The 14,429-nt window shown below is 47.9% G+C and overlaps 1 protein-coding gene across 2 annotated transcripts in view; it reads right to left on the bottom strand.

Annotated features, from left to right (window-relative positions):
* The window catches only part of ANKRD24 (ankyrin repeat domain 24), a 30,091-nt gene extending 19,933 nt beyond the window's left edge, over nt 1-10,158 (bottom strand). For both annotated transcript variants that reach the window (XM_038771606.1, XM_038771605.1), the window contains exons 1-2: nt 10,073-10,158; nt 469-533 (exon numbers count right to left, since the gene is read on the bottom strand). In XM_038771606.1, coding sequence (XP_038627534.1) covers nt 469-504 — 36 coding nt within the window. In that variant the 5' untranslated portion in view covers nt 505-533; nt 10,073-10,158. The remainder of the gene's footprint in view (nt 1-468; nt 534-10,072) is intronic.
* Between the last annotated feature and the right edge of the window lie 4,271 nt (nt 10,159-14,429).

Genomic DNA, 14,429 nt, shown 5'->3' on the forward strand with positions numbered 1-14,429 from the left:
TATTTATTGAGTACTTACTGTGTGCAGAGCACTGTACTAAGCGTTTAGGAGAGGACAAGACAACAGAGTTGTCAGACATGGTCCCTGGCCTCCAGGAACTTACAAGTCAGCAGAGGGAACACATTAAAATAAATTACAGGCAGACAAAGCGGCAGGCTATAAGGAAATGTAAACAGGGGCTGGGGGTGATTAAAGGGGAACACAGCCAAGTGCCCAGATGACACAAAAGTGTGGGTGGAGGAGGAGAGAGGTTAATCAGGGAAGGCTTCTTGGAGGAGATATGACTTTAGCAGGGCTTTGACGGTGGGGAGAGTGGCGGTCTGTTGGATAGGAAGGGGGAGAGAATTCCAGTCCGGAGGGAGGACATGAGGCAGGGGGTCAGCAGCGAGAGAGATGAGACGGAGAGGGATCGGGCCCTAGGTATTGGTCTTACACTCCATTCCCACCCCTCTGTACCTCAGGACTCACCTCTGCCTTCTTAAACCTGGACCTCAAACTCTTCATTCCAGTTGAAAAGGCCTCTTTCAGGGAATCTAAAAGAATAGCAAAGGAACTTATGATTTGCGCATACCTCCTTCATGAACGCCTCATTGCTTGGCGCAAAACCCCCCAAACCTCTCCCGTTTCTGTCCAACACAGCCTAAGCAAGTTCCGTCTGCTGCCGAAAGCACGACATGGGACGCAACCCAATCCGTGGAATGGAAGCCCCAGGTTTCATTCACATCGCTGGGCTCAGGGCCCGATCAGCAGCAATTCAGGACCCCGCTCCCTTCCCCCATCCCGTCCCCAAATCCAGATGAGGCGGCCCAGAGGCCTGAAGCCCAGATAGACCGATTCCCAGGGCCTCCCGTAGGATATGAGATGCTTGCGGGATTTGGGAAACTCCTCAAGGTCGGGGATTACTCACGCGCTTTATTTTACTTAGGTAAATCAAGGGAAATTAAAGTCCAAGGCTAGTGTGTGATTTCTGGAAAGTGATACGCTTTTGAGGGAGACATACTGTTGTGTTAGGCTTTACGTTATAAGGGGAAGGTAATTCAGTGCCCTACAGTGCACCGACTCTAAGACTTGGTTAAAATGTTTTTGTCAGGTCTCTGGAATCTTTGCCTTATTAAAACGGATGGAAATTCAGGGCCCAGTGAAAACAGTGAAATGGTCAAAGAGGAACGTGTCTGCAAATTCTGTTACATCGCACTCTTCCCCGGCCCTTAGTACCGTGCTCTGCACAGAATAAGCGCTCAATAAACATCACTGATTGATCGACTGATTCTCCGGCATGTTCCCTAAGCACAGATTATGGTGTTCTGCACACAGTGTAGGTGCTGAATCCTTACTGATGATGATGACGACGAAGCACAGGAGGGGAGGCAGGCAAGGTGAAGGAGCCCTCTCGTTCCCAACCGTTAGAGGTGACAGGTGAGAAGAGGTCAACCACGAGAAAGTGACCCTGGCAGAAACACAGATGCCCTGAACCCAATTAATTCAGTGGACAATGACTCTCTCCACCTTCAAAGCTTTATTGAAGGCACATCTCCCTTCAGGAGGCCTTCCCAGACCACGCCCCGCTTTTCCTCATCTCCCACTCCCGTCTGCGTCACCCTGACTTGGTCCCTTTTCTCTTCCCCCACATCCCAGCCCCACAGCACTTACACCTGTAATTGTATTTATTTGTACTCATGTCTGTCTCCCCATCTCTAGACTGTGAGCTCGTCGTGGGCAGGGAATGTCACTGTTTATTGTTGTACTGTACTTTCCCAAGCGCTTAGTACAGTGCTCTGCACGCCGTAAGTACTTAATAAATATGACTGAATGAATGGAGAAGCAGTGTGACTTAATGGGAAGAGCCCGGGCTTGGGAGCCAGAGGTCGTGGGTTCTGATCCTGGCTCCACCATTTGTCAGCCGTGTGACTTTGGGCAAATCACTTAACTTCTCTGTGCCTCAGTTACCTCCTCTGTAAAATGGGGATCAAGACTGTGAGCCCCACCTGGGACAACCTGATAACCTGGTATCTCTCCCAGCGCTTAGAACAGTGCTTGGTACATAGTAAGCGCTTAACAAATACCATCATTAGTATTATTATTATGAATGAATGGTGACACACTGAACTTTATGAATGCGGTGAGCAGACCTCTCTGACCCTCCTTTCTTCTTCTTTCTCTCCCTCCTTCCCTTCTAGCCAAGAAAGAGACAAACTGGGCCTTTCGGTGGGAGGCGAATAAAGGGGAAGAGGAGTGATGTGGGGCACAGGAAAATCACATGGACCTTTGTGGCGGGGGGCAGAGAGCATGGCGGCAAAAATTTGAGAAAACACTTCTCTAAATTGTGCCCAGGCAGCTGAGATAAGCAAGAATCAATCAGTCATACATACTTAGTGCTTACTGCGTGCAGAGCACTGTACTAAGCGCTTGGGAGAGTACTAAGCGCTTAGTACAGTGCTCTGCACACAGTAAGTGCTCAATAAATACGATTGAATGAATGAATCAATACAATATAATAGAGTTAGTAGATATGTTCCCTGCCCACAGGAAGCAAGAAGCCACTCACAGGCCATATCTGCCCAGAGCAAGGATGTTTTAGGGAAAGTCTCTAGACTGTAAGCTCGTTGCGGGCAGGAAGCAAGTCTCCCAACTCTATTGCATTGTACTCTCCCTAACACACAGTAAGCACTCAATAAATACCATGAATTGATTGAAATCATTTTGCCAAAGAATACTATGGTTTCTGTCTCAAATTGGTACATATTCAGTGTCTGTCTAAGTTAGTGGCGAGTAAGCTGGCAAGACCAAACCGACATTAGTTTCAACTCTAAGCCCGTCTCAGGAACCCTGAGCACACAGATAAGTTCGCACTCTTTCGCTCGCACGGCTTCAACTATCACCTCCATGCTGTTGATGCCCAAATCTCCATCTCCAGCCCTGATCTCTCTCCCTCTCTGCAGTCTCACATTTCCTCCTGCCTTCAAGACATCTCTACTTGGATGTCCTCCATCAGCTCAAACTTCATATGGCTAAAACTGAAGTTCTTATCTTCCCACCCAAAACCCTGTCCTCCCACTCTCTTTCTCACCACTGTGAACGGCACCACCCTGCTTCCTGTTTCACAAGCCCGTAACCTTGGCATTATCCTTGACTCCTCTCTCTCGTTCCATATTCAAGCCATCACTAAACCCTGTCAGTTCTACCTTTTCATTCACGCATTCGTCATTCAGTCGGATTTATTGAGCGCTTACCGTGTGCAGAGCACTGTACTAAGCGTTTGGAAAGTACAATTCAGCCATAGAGACAATCCCTGACCACACCGGGCTTACAGTCTAGAAGGGGGAGACAGACATCAAAACGAGTAAACAGAAATCAATATAAATAGAATTATAGCTGTATACAAATCAAAACAAGTAAACAGGCATCAATATAAATAAATAGAAAATGCCATTCTCATTTAAAATGATCCCAAAGAGTCTTGCAAAGCTTATGGAATCATTTTTTTGTTCAGCCTAAACATTGACATTGTGAGTCCCACGTGGGGCAGGGACTGTGTCCAACCTGATTATCTCATATCCACCCCAGGGCTTGGTACAATGTTTGGCACGATACAATTATCATCATCACCATCACTCATGTCAGGAGGTGTTGATCCCTTCCTCAATAATAATAATAATAATGACATTTATTAAGCGCTTACTATGTGCAAAGCACTGTTCTAAGTGCTGGGGAGGTTACAAGGTGATCAGGTTGTCCCACGGGGGGCTTGCAGTCTTCATCCCCATTTTACAGATGAGGGAACTGAGGCCCAGAGAAGTTAAGTGACTTGCCCAAACTCACACAGCTGACAGTTGGCAGAACCGGCATTTGAACCCATGACCTCTGACTCCAAAGCCCGGGCTCTTTTCCACCGAGCCACGCTGCTTCTCCTTACTGTTTTCAGGGGTGATAAAGGTGCTACTGTACCGTTTCAAAGTCAGGATGGACCTAGGTTTCAGATGATTCCCTAAAACCTAGTGATTCCAATTGGAAAAAAAGGTTCATCTTTCCAGTCACTTTTCCTCACACCTCGGTAGATCTGCCTCTAAGTCATCACGTGGTCAGCCCTCTCTGTATCTCTCCCCTTTTTTTTCTTCAACTGGCATCCTAGATCCTTTCTTTAAAAACAAGCTGCCAGGAGGCAGGGTAAGAGGCTATTGGAGGTGGCTTGGGGCTGGGGTATTATGCCTCCAGCTCACTCAAGATGGTTGCAATAATAATAATAATAATAATAATAATAATAATAAACACATAATATATGCCAGGCACTGTACTAAGCGCTGGGATGGAGACAAGCAAATCAGCTAGGACACAGTCCCTGTCCCACGTGGGGCTCACAGTCTCAATCTCCATTTTCCAGATGAGGCAGCTGAAGCACAGAGAAGTGCCTCTGCCCAAGGTCACACAGCAGCCACGTGGGAGAGCCGGGATTAGAACCCATGACCTTCTGACTCCCATGCCTGTGCTACTCCATGCTGCTCCCGCCATCCATGAGCAGTGTCCCCATCACCCCAACTCCACGGCAATAACGTCTACAGCCTTATACTGAGCCACTTCCCCAATCTGTAATTCATTTTAATTCCCGTCTCCCCAACGAGACTGTAAGCTCCTTGAGGGCAGAGATTCTAGACTATGAGCCCATTGTTGGGTAGGGATTGTCTCTACTGGTTGCTGAATTGTACTTTCCAAGCGCTTAGTACAGTGCTCTGCATCCAGTAAGCGCTCAATAAATACGGTTGAATGAATGAATGAAATCATGTCTACCAACTTTATTGCACTGTCGTCTCCCAAGCGCTCGGTGCTCTGCGCGGACTAAGCATTCAGTAAGTATCACTGACTGATTCATTTTTTAATGTAGGGAGCCAGGAGGAAATGTGGGAGGTTAAAGAGAATGGAGCGAGCAAAAACAGGGAAGGAGAGGCAGCTCGGAGGGCAGTAGCGGGTTGGGAAGTGAGTGGCATGGGAGTATAGTCGATCTATTTACGAAGTCAAAAGTCAAGCATCATTTGCCTCTCTCCCCCAAGAAATCTGACAAAAATATGGCGGTGTTTGACGCCCAGCAAACAGTTGACAAATGCCGTAAAAAAAAAAAATCCCCTCTAAGGTAGCTATTTCCCAAATGGCAGACAAGCTCTTCATGGACAGCCTAAAATCTCCTTTTCTTGCTACTCCTTGGCACCTTTCCCCCGCTCCGCCGTTTGTCAGCTGTGTGACTTTGGACAAGTCATTTCACTTCTTTGGGCCTCAGTTCCCTCATCTGGAAAATGGGGATGAAGACTGTGAGCCCCACGTGGGACAACCTGATCACCTTGTATCCTCCCCAGTGCTTAGAACAGTGTTTTGCACATAGTAGGTGCTTAACAAATGCCATCATTATTATTATTATTATTATTATTTGGTGTGCCAGTACTTGGTGTACGGCCACAGATGGTGGAAAGGAATAGGAAGAGAAAAATCAAAGCGTGGAGAACATTCAGTGCTGCAATAATTACATTTTAACTGGAAAGTTGATGGAGAACAGACTTCATATGCACATTATGTATTTATAGTTAGAGGAGCAACATGACCTAGTGGAAAGAGTAAGGGCTTACGAGTCAGAGGACCTGGGTTCCAATCCCGGCTGCCTGCCGTACGGCCTCGGGCAAGTCACTTAACTTCTCTTTACCTCAGCTACCTCATCTGTAAAATGAGTATTCGATAATAATAATGGCATTTATTAAGCGCTTACTATGTGTAAAGCACTGTTCTAAGCACCGGGGAGGTTACAAGGTGATCAGGTTGTCCCACGGGGGGTTCACAGTCTTAATCCCCACTTTGCAGATGAGGTCACTGAGGCACAGAGAAGTTAAGTGACTTGCCCAAAGTCACACGGCTGACAATTGGCGGAGCCGGCATTTGAACCCATGACCTCTGACTCCAAAGCCCGTGCTTCTTTCCACTGAGCCACGCTGCTTCTCTAGATACAAGGCAATGAGGTTGTCCCACATGGAGGCTTAATCCTTATTTTACAGATGAGGTAACTGAGGCACAGAGAAGTTAAGTGGCTTGCCCAAAGTCACGGTGGAGCCGGAATTAGAACCCACAACCTCTGACTCCCAAGCCTGTGCTCTTTCCACTAAGCCAGTGCTTAACAAAGTTAACAATTACGGTTATATTTTTATTGTTATCGTTATGATTCTCCAGCTGTCCTCTCTTGTCTACCCCAGGCTAAGACATTCCCATGAGTTTACATCACAGTTTCCATCAGCATTATCAATAATATCCTGAAATTTAGTGGCTCCAGAAGTCCATAGTGAAGAAAATGAAGAAACTCATCTTTGGTCTCATTAGCGGGCATTTCACTGTTACTCACCGCCGAGGAGAAGGCAAGGGAGGACTGGTTATTCGCTAAGCTTTGTAACTTCTTGGATATGGGAGGATTTCTGCGGCAGTTGGATTTCAGTCAGTCGATCGCATTTACTGAGCGCTTACTGTGTGCAGGGCACTGTATTAAGCGCTTGAGAGAGTATAATATAACAATATAACAGACACATTCCCTGTCCACAGTGAGCTTTCAGTCTAGAGGGGGATACAGCCGTTCATATAAATAAATGACAGCTAGTCACACAATTTCTATTTCACACAAAGACCTTCTTTAGCAAGACAGAGTTAAATGCTGTCACAGAATTTGTTTACCAAGGTACCCAATGGCCAATGATGCACTGAGAGGCAAGGAAGTAGAAAATCCAATCAAGAAAGTCAGCCCATCTTTTGGAAGATTGTCAGAGTGCGGTGGCAGCAAGATATTAGGCTCTAGGACAAGCTTAGGTTCTACAGAACGGTCCCAGCTCCCACGGATGACACATCCGACTAACTCCTCGAGCAGTTTCATCAGTGTCACTTGTGTGTCATATTCAACATCAAATGATTTTTCCGAAAAGTAGTTCCGCACACATCTCCCCACTCCTCCAAAACCTCCAGCGGTCCTCGCCATTGACTTCACAGCACTCCTACTTATCCTCACTCACTTTTCACCGCAACCCAGCCTTCCCACTTCACTCCTCTAACACCAATACTACTACTGCTGATAGTAATAATTATTGTGGCATTTGTTATACACTTCCTATGTGCCAAGCACTGTATTAAGCACGGGGGGCAGGTACAAGATAACTAGAAACGCGATACGGAGCCAATCTTCTTACCTCACTAAAATCACATCTCCAGGAAGTCTGCCCTGTTGTGATGAAATTGGACAGTCGAAAGCAAGGGGGATAGAGGAAATATTTAAAGGAGGCGGTAAAGCAAAGCCTCAGCCAGTACTGCATCTCAACTGAGAGCTGGGAGACTGCCACAGACACTGTTCAGTGTAATCAAAAAATGAAGGGTTCTCTTTTTGAGAAGATTCTTCAAGCAGATCATGAGGCCAAAATGAAAACAATGCCAGAGGCCGCAAATCCAAGCATGTCACTATGACCAAGGAGGGTCTTTTTTTCTGTGTGTGTGTGCGTGTGTGTGTGTATATTGTGGTTGGGGTTGTGGGTCCCACAAACGCACCCACAGGTGAACCTCACTGTCCATAGCCCCTTCTTCGATTACAACAGACAACTGCATATGTATCATTTGGGGGTTTGAGATGCTTTCAGGGCAAGCCCCAGGGAGCCAACCAGTGGTGTTTACCGAGCACTTGCTGTGTGCAGGGCACTATACTAAGCGCTTGGGAAAGTACAATACAACAAGAATCGTTCGTCACGATCCCTGTCCACAGGGAGTTTACAGCCAAGAGGGGGAAATCAGCCCACGGCCTGCCGCAAACCTTCCATCGCTTCAGGAGATGGAATTGCGCTCTGTAGACTGTACACTGTGAGCCCCTTCCAGACTGAGCCCCTTCCTTCCTCTCCCCCTCATCCCCCTCTCCATCCCCCGCATCTTACCTCCTTCCCTTCCCCACAGCACCTGTATATATGTATATATGTTTGTACATATTTATTTATTTATTTTACTTGTACCTATCCTATTTATTTTATTTTGTTAGTATGTTTGGTTTTGTTCTCTGTCTCCCCCTTCTAGACTGTGAGCCCACTGTTGGGTAGGGACTGTCTCTAGATGTTACCAGCTTGTACTTCCCAAGCGCTTAGTACAGTGCTCTGCACACAGTAAGTGCTCAATAAATACGATTGATTGATTGATTGATTGATTGTGTAGATCCTTCCCAGCCTATCCCCGGGGCCTTCTGGTTCTCCTTCCAAAATTGGATTCAACTGCCCACCTCCTGGCACGTGATGGGCAGCGTGGCTTGGTGGAAAGAGTACGGGCTTTTCACGTCCCCTGTGAAAGAGTCAGAGGACGTGGGTCCTAATCCTGGCTCCGCCACTTGTCTGCTGTGGGACCTTAGGCAAGCCACTCAACTTCTACGTACCTCAGTTACCTCATCTGTAAAATGGGGATGAAGACTGTGAGCCTCACACAGGACAACCTGATTACCTTGCATCTAACCCAGTGCTTGGCATGTAGCAAGTGCTTAACAAATACCATTATTATGATTATGATAAGAGGGGGCATCATCTTGTCCAATGCTCTCTTTATGAGCCACAGGCACATTCCAGCCACCCCCACCGCCGCTCCCCAGATACCTTTGTCTTTGGGAGGAGAATTTTCTGTGCTCCTCTGCTCTTTCCATGTGTGTCTGTTGCACGCTCGGAAAAGCAGCGGCAATTTAGAGGAATCCGATGGATCGAGATTGACTTCGACTGATCTAGATTGCCTGATTTTTAGATCGCTCTAGATCGACTGATTCAGAGCGATCTAAATTCTGGTGGAAAAAGCATTGGGAACTCATCAGGAGTCTGGGTTCCAACCCAGCTGAATGGTGTGGTTTTAGAAAGCTTCTTCACTGCTCTGTGCCTCATTTTCCCATCTAAAAAATGGGAATAGTAATACCTTTCCTTACCCTGATCTCACTGCACTGGGATGTTGTAAGGAAACAAGAGATGATACAGGGAAAGTCCTTTCAGGTTTGGGGGAAGAAAGGTGCCAATTCTAAGGCACTATTGTGCTACTTTTGCCCTCCTCTATCTGTGGCTACTCCTCCCTTCCCCACCTTAGGAGGTCCAGAATGTGTGAGGTTAGAGGGTGGAAGGAGAGTTTGCCTCACACCCCGGCACTCCCTCCCGGCTCTGAAATGTGGACGGGATGGGGCGATGGAGGTGATGACGACGGGCCAGTACTAGCAGGTCCCTTCTGGGCAAAATAGGAAAATGGTAAAGACTAAAAACCATCTGTACCACTCTGACCACTCTGACAAGATGCCACGTGCCCTCTGAGGGTTTCCTGCCATCCCTTTCGTATTTATTAAGCGCTTACTGTGATTGAATGAATCAATAAGCAGAAGTCGCTTTCTCAGCTCTAGCCACGCAGCTCTCGATAGTCCACCGATCAATCGATCGACGGTAGTTACCGAGTGCTTCCTGCATGCAGAGCACTGTACGAAGTGCTCAGCACGGTACTCGATCGTAACACCACCCTGGAATTGTCCTCCTGCCCATCTCAATCTGCCCACGGCATGAGAGGAAGCATGCCATTCACCTCCTCTGTAGGCCTGAGATGTGAAATGATCTCTCCCCGCCCCCCCGCCCCCGCCACCTATGACAGATGAAGAAACTGAGACCTGGGAGAGGAGCCAAACTCAGGGTGATGCAGTGAGCCAGAAGCAAAACTTGGGCTAGAACTCAGGCACCCTAATCCCGGTCTTAATAATAATAATGATGGCATTTGTTAAGCTCTATGTGCAAAGCACTGTTCTAAGCGCTGGGGAGGATACAAGGTGAGCAGGTTGTCCCTCGTGGGGCTCACGGTCTTAATCCCCATTTTACAGATGAGGTAACTGAGGCTCAGAGAAATTAAGTGACTTGACCAAGGTCACGCAGCAGACATGTGGCGGAGCCGGGATTAGAATCCATGACCTCTGACTCCCAAGCCCGGGCTCTTTCCACCGAGCCAAACTCGGCCAAAGCGTCCCCCGGCCCAGTTGTCGGCTCCCCGCTGCCCAAATCTCCCTTCTTCCTCTTTCCCCCCCTACCTTGTTGCTGCTGCTGAACTCCTAGCCGGGCCCCTTCTTTCTCCGGCTCCTGTTACCCACTTCGAGCCCAGGAGAGTACGCTGCCCAGTGTCTCCTTACTTTAGTCTTCTTCGATACTGGATCAAACAAGTGATGAGCCGAGGGAGGAGCAGGCGGCCGAGTGGGGAAGGGGAGGAGGAAAGGGGAGTTTGCTACAGGTCGGGTTACTTCCTGGGGAAGGAATGTGGGATTGGGCACAAAAGCGCAGACAACCACGGCCATCTTTTGATTCCAAGCCCTTGGCTGCTGAGAAAGCCACAAGCAATCAGACTTGTCCCCTCTGACCGATGGAAATAAGTTTCAGTATTTCCAGTTTTCTTTTCAAGATGGTATTTGAGGTCTCTGCAAAGTCCAAACTATCATCCCAGTTTTCATTTGTTACTATTATTATTATCAACAATACTACTAATGATGATCGTGGAATTTGTTAAGCGCTTACTCTATGCTGAGCACTGTACTAAGCACTGGGATTGTCTCGGACGCTCAATGGAGGGAGCGCAGGGACTGAATCCCCAGTTTTGCAGGCAAGGGAACTGAAGCACGGGGAAGTTAAGTGACTTGTCTAAGGTCACAAAGAGGTGAGTGGCGGAGATGGGATTAGAACCCACATCCTCTAACTCCAAGGCCCATGCTCTTTCCACTAGGACATGCTGCTGTTTGTTTGTTTGGGTTTCTCCCTTGCGCCGGAGTTCCTTTTGCAAACAGACGAAAAATGAAAAAAGAACAAGAACAGAACAGAAAAGAAAAGAAAGAAAAGAAAAGAAAAGAAAAGAAAAGGAAAGAAAAGAAAAGAAAAGAAAAAAAAACCCACAGTTAATCCTCTGCACAACTGACAGATGGGAGTCGGAAAAGAGCCGGAGCATCAGAGCAGGGCTCATGCAGGCAAAGACAGTTATTTCCCACAGTTGAATTGAGAACACTGTCTCTACTACCCTCCCATTCACCAAGTACAGTGCTCTGTCAATCAATTAATCAATCATATTTATTGAGCGCTTACTGTATGCAGAGTACATACAGTACTCTGGTAGTACTGTATGGGACAGTACAGTGCAACAGAGTTGTTTGACGTGTTCCCTGCCCACAACATGTTTACAGCCAAGAGGGGGAGTCAGACATTGATATATATATATATATATATATATATATATATATATATATATATATATATATATATATATACTTTCCAAGCCCTTTGTACAGTGCTATGCACACAGTAAGCGTTCAATAAATATATATGATATATATCATATATATTTATTGAGCGCTTACTGTGTGCATAGCACTGTACTAAGGGCTTGGGAAGTACAAGTTGGCAACCTATCTACCCCAGCACCTAGTAGAGTGCCTGGCACATAGTTAGCGCTTAACGAATACCACAAAAAAAGGCTTTGAAGGTGGGGAGAGTGATCGTCTGTCAGATATGAAAAGGGACAGCGTTCCAGGCCAGAGGCAGGATGTGAGCAAGGGGTCAGCAGCAAGATAGATAATGAGATTGAGATACGGTGAATGGGCTAGCATTAGAGGAGTGAAATGTGTGAGTTGGGTAGTAATAGGAAATCAGAGAGGCAAAGTAGAAGTAGAGAAGCAACATGGCTCAGTGGAAAGAGCCCGGGCTTTGGAGTCAGAGGTCATGGGTTCAAATCCCGGCTCCGCCAAGTGTCAGCTGTGTGACTTTGGGGAAGTCACTTAACTTCTCTGGGCCTCAGTTACCTCATCTGTAAAATGGGGATGAAGACTGTGAGCCCCCCGTGGGACAACCTGATCACCTTGTAACCTCCCCAGCACTTAGAACACTGCTTTGCACATAGTAAGCGCTCAATAAATGCCATTATTATTATTAGAAGGGGGAAAGGCAACTGAGTGCTTTACAGCTGATGGTAGGGAGTTTCTGTTTGATGAGGAAATAGAGGGGCAATCACTGGAGGTTCCTGAGCGGGGAAACATGGACTGAATGGTTTTGTAGAAAAACGACCCAGGCAGCAGAGCGAAGGATGGATTGAAGTGGGGCAGGAGGCAGGGAGGCTGATGCAGTAATCAAGGTGGAATAGGATAAACGCTTGGATTAAGGTGGTAGCAGTTTGGTTGGAGAGGAGAGGGAGGATTTTAACGATGTTGTGAAGGTTGAACTGACAGGGATTCGGTGACAGGTTGACTATGTGGGTTGAACGTGAGAGATGAGTCGCGGATAACACCAAGGTTACAGGTTTGTGAGATAGGATGGTGGTGCTGTCTACAGTGTTGGGGAGGCTCAGGTGGTAATATGAGGAGTTGTCTTGGACATGTTAAGTTAGAGGAAAACTGTGGAATGCTTCACAATTTGCATGTCACTCTACACAGAGTAGGCACTCAATAAATATCATTGAATGAATGAATTTCTATCCCGCGCAGGGCTCCAAATAGGCTTGAAAGTAGCTTCTACCAACAGTCAACACATCTATTTCAGCAGTCCAGTGAAAGATTCACAGTGGGTTGCTGGAAAAGTCATTTCAACACCCTAGAGTTAGGTCCTCCACCTGCAAAATAAGGATGAACGCAAAGAACAAGAACAGCATAAAACACAGTCATCCTCCATGCAACGAGACAGACCGGAGCTGGAACCCAGGAGAGTATCAGAGCTGGGCATATTTGGGTAGGGTGGTCGTTTCATGGGGCAACGAAGCCTCACCCCGGGCGCGACGAGCTGTCATCGGCACGCAGATCATGTCCCGGTCAGAGGGGCGGCAATCGGGAAGCGGCGCTGGGTGATGGTGAGGGGAGCAGGGTGGCGAGAGAGGGAAAAACCCCAGCTCAGCTCCCCTCAAAGCCCCTTTTTGGTGGCTGGACCAGCAGAAGGGCCCATGAAAACAGCGATGGTTTACTGCCCTCCCGATGTCCGGATCTGGTTTGGATGCTATTGCCGGGTGAGACTCTTGGTCTCTGTACCAGGCGTTGGTAACCAGAACGGGTTCGGTTAATTGACGTGCCGATTTGCCCACAGTCCAAGGGTTGGAAACCAAAAAATGAATTTGAGATATGTGGAGTCCTCATAGGCTTCTTCAGGACAGCATGGGGCAGGGAAAGTGGTTTTCCTAGAAGTCCCCTGCATTCCTAGCGTGCTTTGGTGGGCCAGAGATACAGCTGTATATCACTTGCTTGTGAAATCTATTTCCAGGCAATCTGCAACATTGAATTACTGCTTCCCTTAATGGTATCGTTTCTTAAATTTCTCTTTGTGGTTCCTCCAGCTTCCGGACTAAGGAACCGAAAACCGTGGTGACTCCGTTTCAGGGTCTAAAAGTTGCGGCCTTGGACTTTACCATGACCCCGTCGCACCCTCTCATCACCCCATCCCTCTCCTCCTTTCCCACGGCCTCTCCAAACTCCCCATCCCCAGAAACACACCCCATGAAATTACCCGCACCCCCAATCCTTTCCCACCATCCCCTTGCCCAGACACCACCCGACAACCCCATTCAAAGGGGGCCCGTGGAACCCCCCGCTCCCTTTCATCCTCGGCCCGTGGTCGACCCGGTCGCCAATCCTCTTCACCGAGTCCTTGCTCACTCCAGAAGTCGCCGTCTCTCCTGAGGGGACCTCCCCCTCTCCCGCTCCCCGGCAGATCACGGGGAAAGGAGTCGTCGGCCTGCTCCTCATCCCGCCCAACGTCGCTTTCACACCGTCCAACCCCCTCCCTCCCTTTCCTTCTCCTCTTCAGAAGCCTGTGTCACCTGCCTCTATATCCCCGCCAACAACTGCTTGTTGCAGTCAGCTACCTCCCTCCTGGCTCCACTACTCTGACAAATTTCCTCCCTTACCCTGATCCTGGGGGGCACCAACTGATCGATCAATCAATAGTATTTATTGAGCGTTTGCCGCGTGCAGAGTGCTCGAGAGACTACTGTACGACAGAGTTGGTGGACACGTCTCCTGCCCACAAGGAGCTTGCGGTCTAGAGGGGTAGACGGGCGGTAAAATAAATTACCGACATGTACGTAAACGCTGCAAATATCAAATGCTTAAAAGGCACAGATCTAAGTTTATACGCAACACAGAGGGGGGCGGGGGAGTAGGGGAAATGACGGCTTAGTAAAGGAAGTCTTCTTAGGGGACATGTGATTTTAAGAGGGTTTTGAAGGTGGATGGAGTGGTGGTCTGTTGGCTGTGAAGGAGGAGGGCATTCCAGGCCAGAGGGAGGGGATGTGCCCAGTGGGTCAGCAGCAAGACAGATGAGATTGTGGTAGAGTGAGTGTGTAGGGTGGCTTTAGGGGAGTTTAGTGTGAGGGGGCTAGGTCGCAGTAGATGATAATAATAATAATAATAATAATAACTATGTGCAAAG

Source organism: Tachyglossus aculeatus, chromosome X2, assembly GCF_015852505.1.
Source record: "Tachyglossus aculeatus isolate mTacAcu1 chromosome X2, mTacAcu1.pri, whole genome shotgun sequence".
Classification (NCBI taxonomy): Eukaryota; Metazoa; Chordata; class Mammalia; order Monotremata; family Tachyglossidae; genus Tachyglossus; species Tachyglossus aculeatus.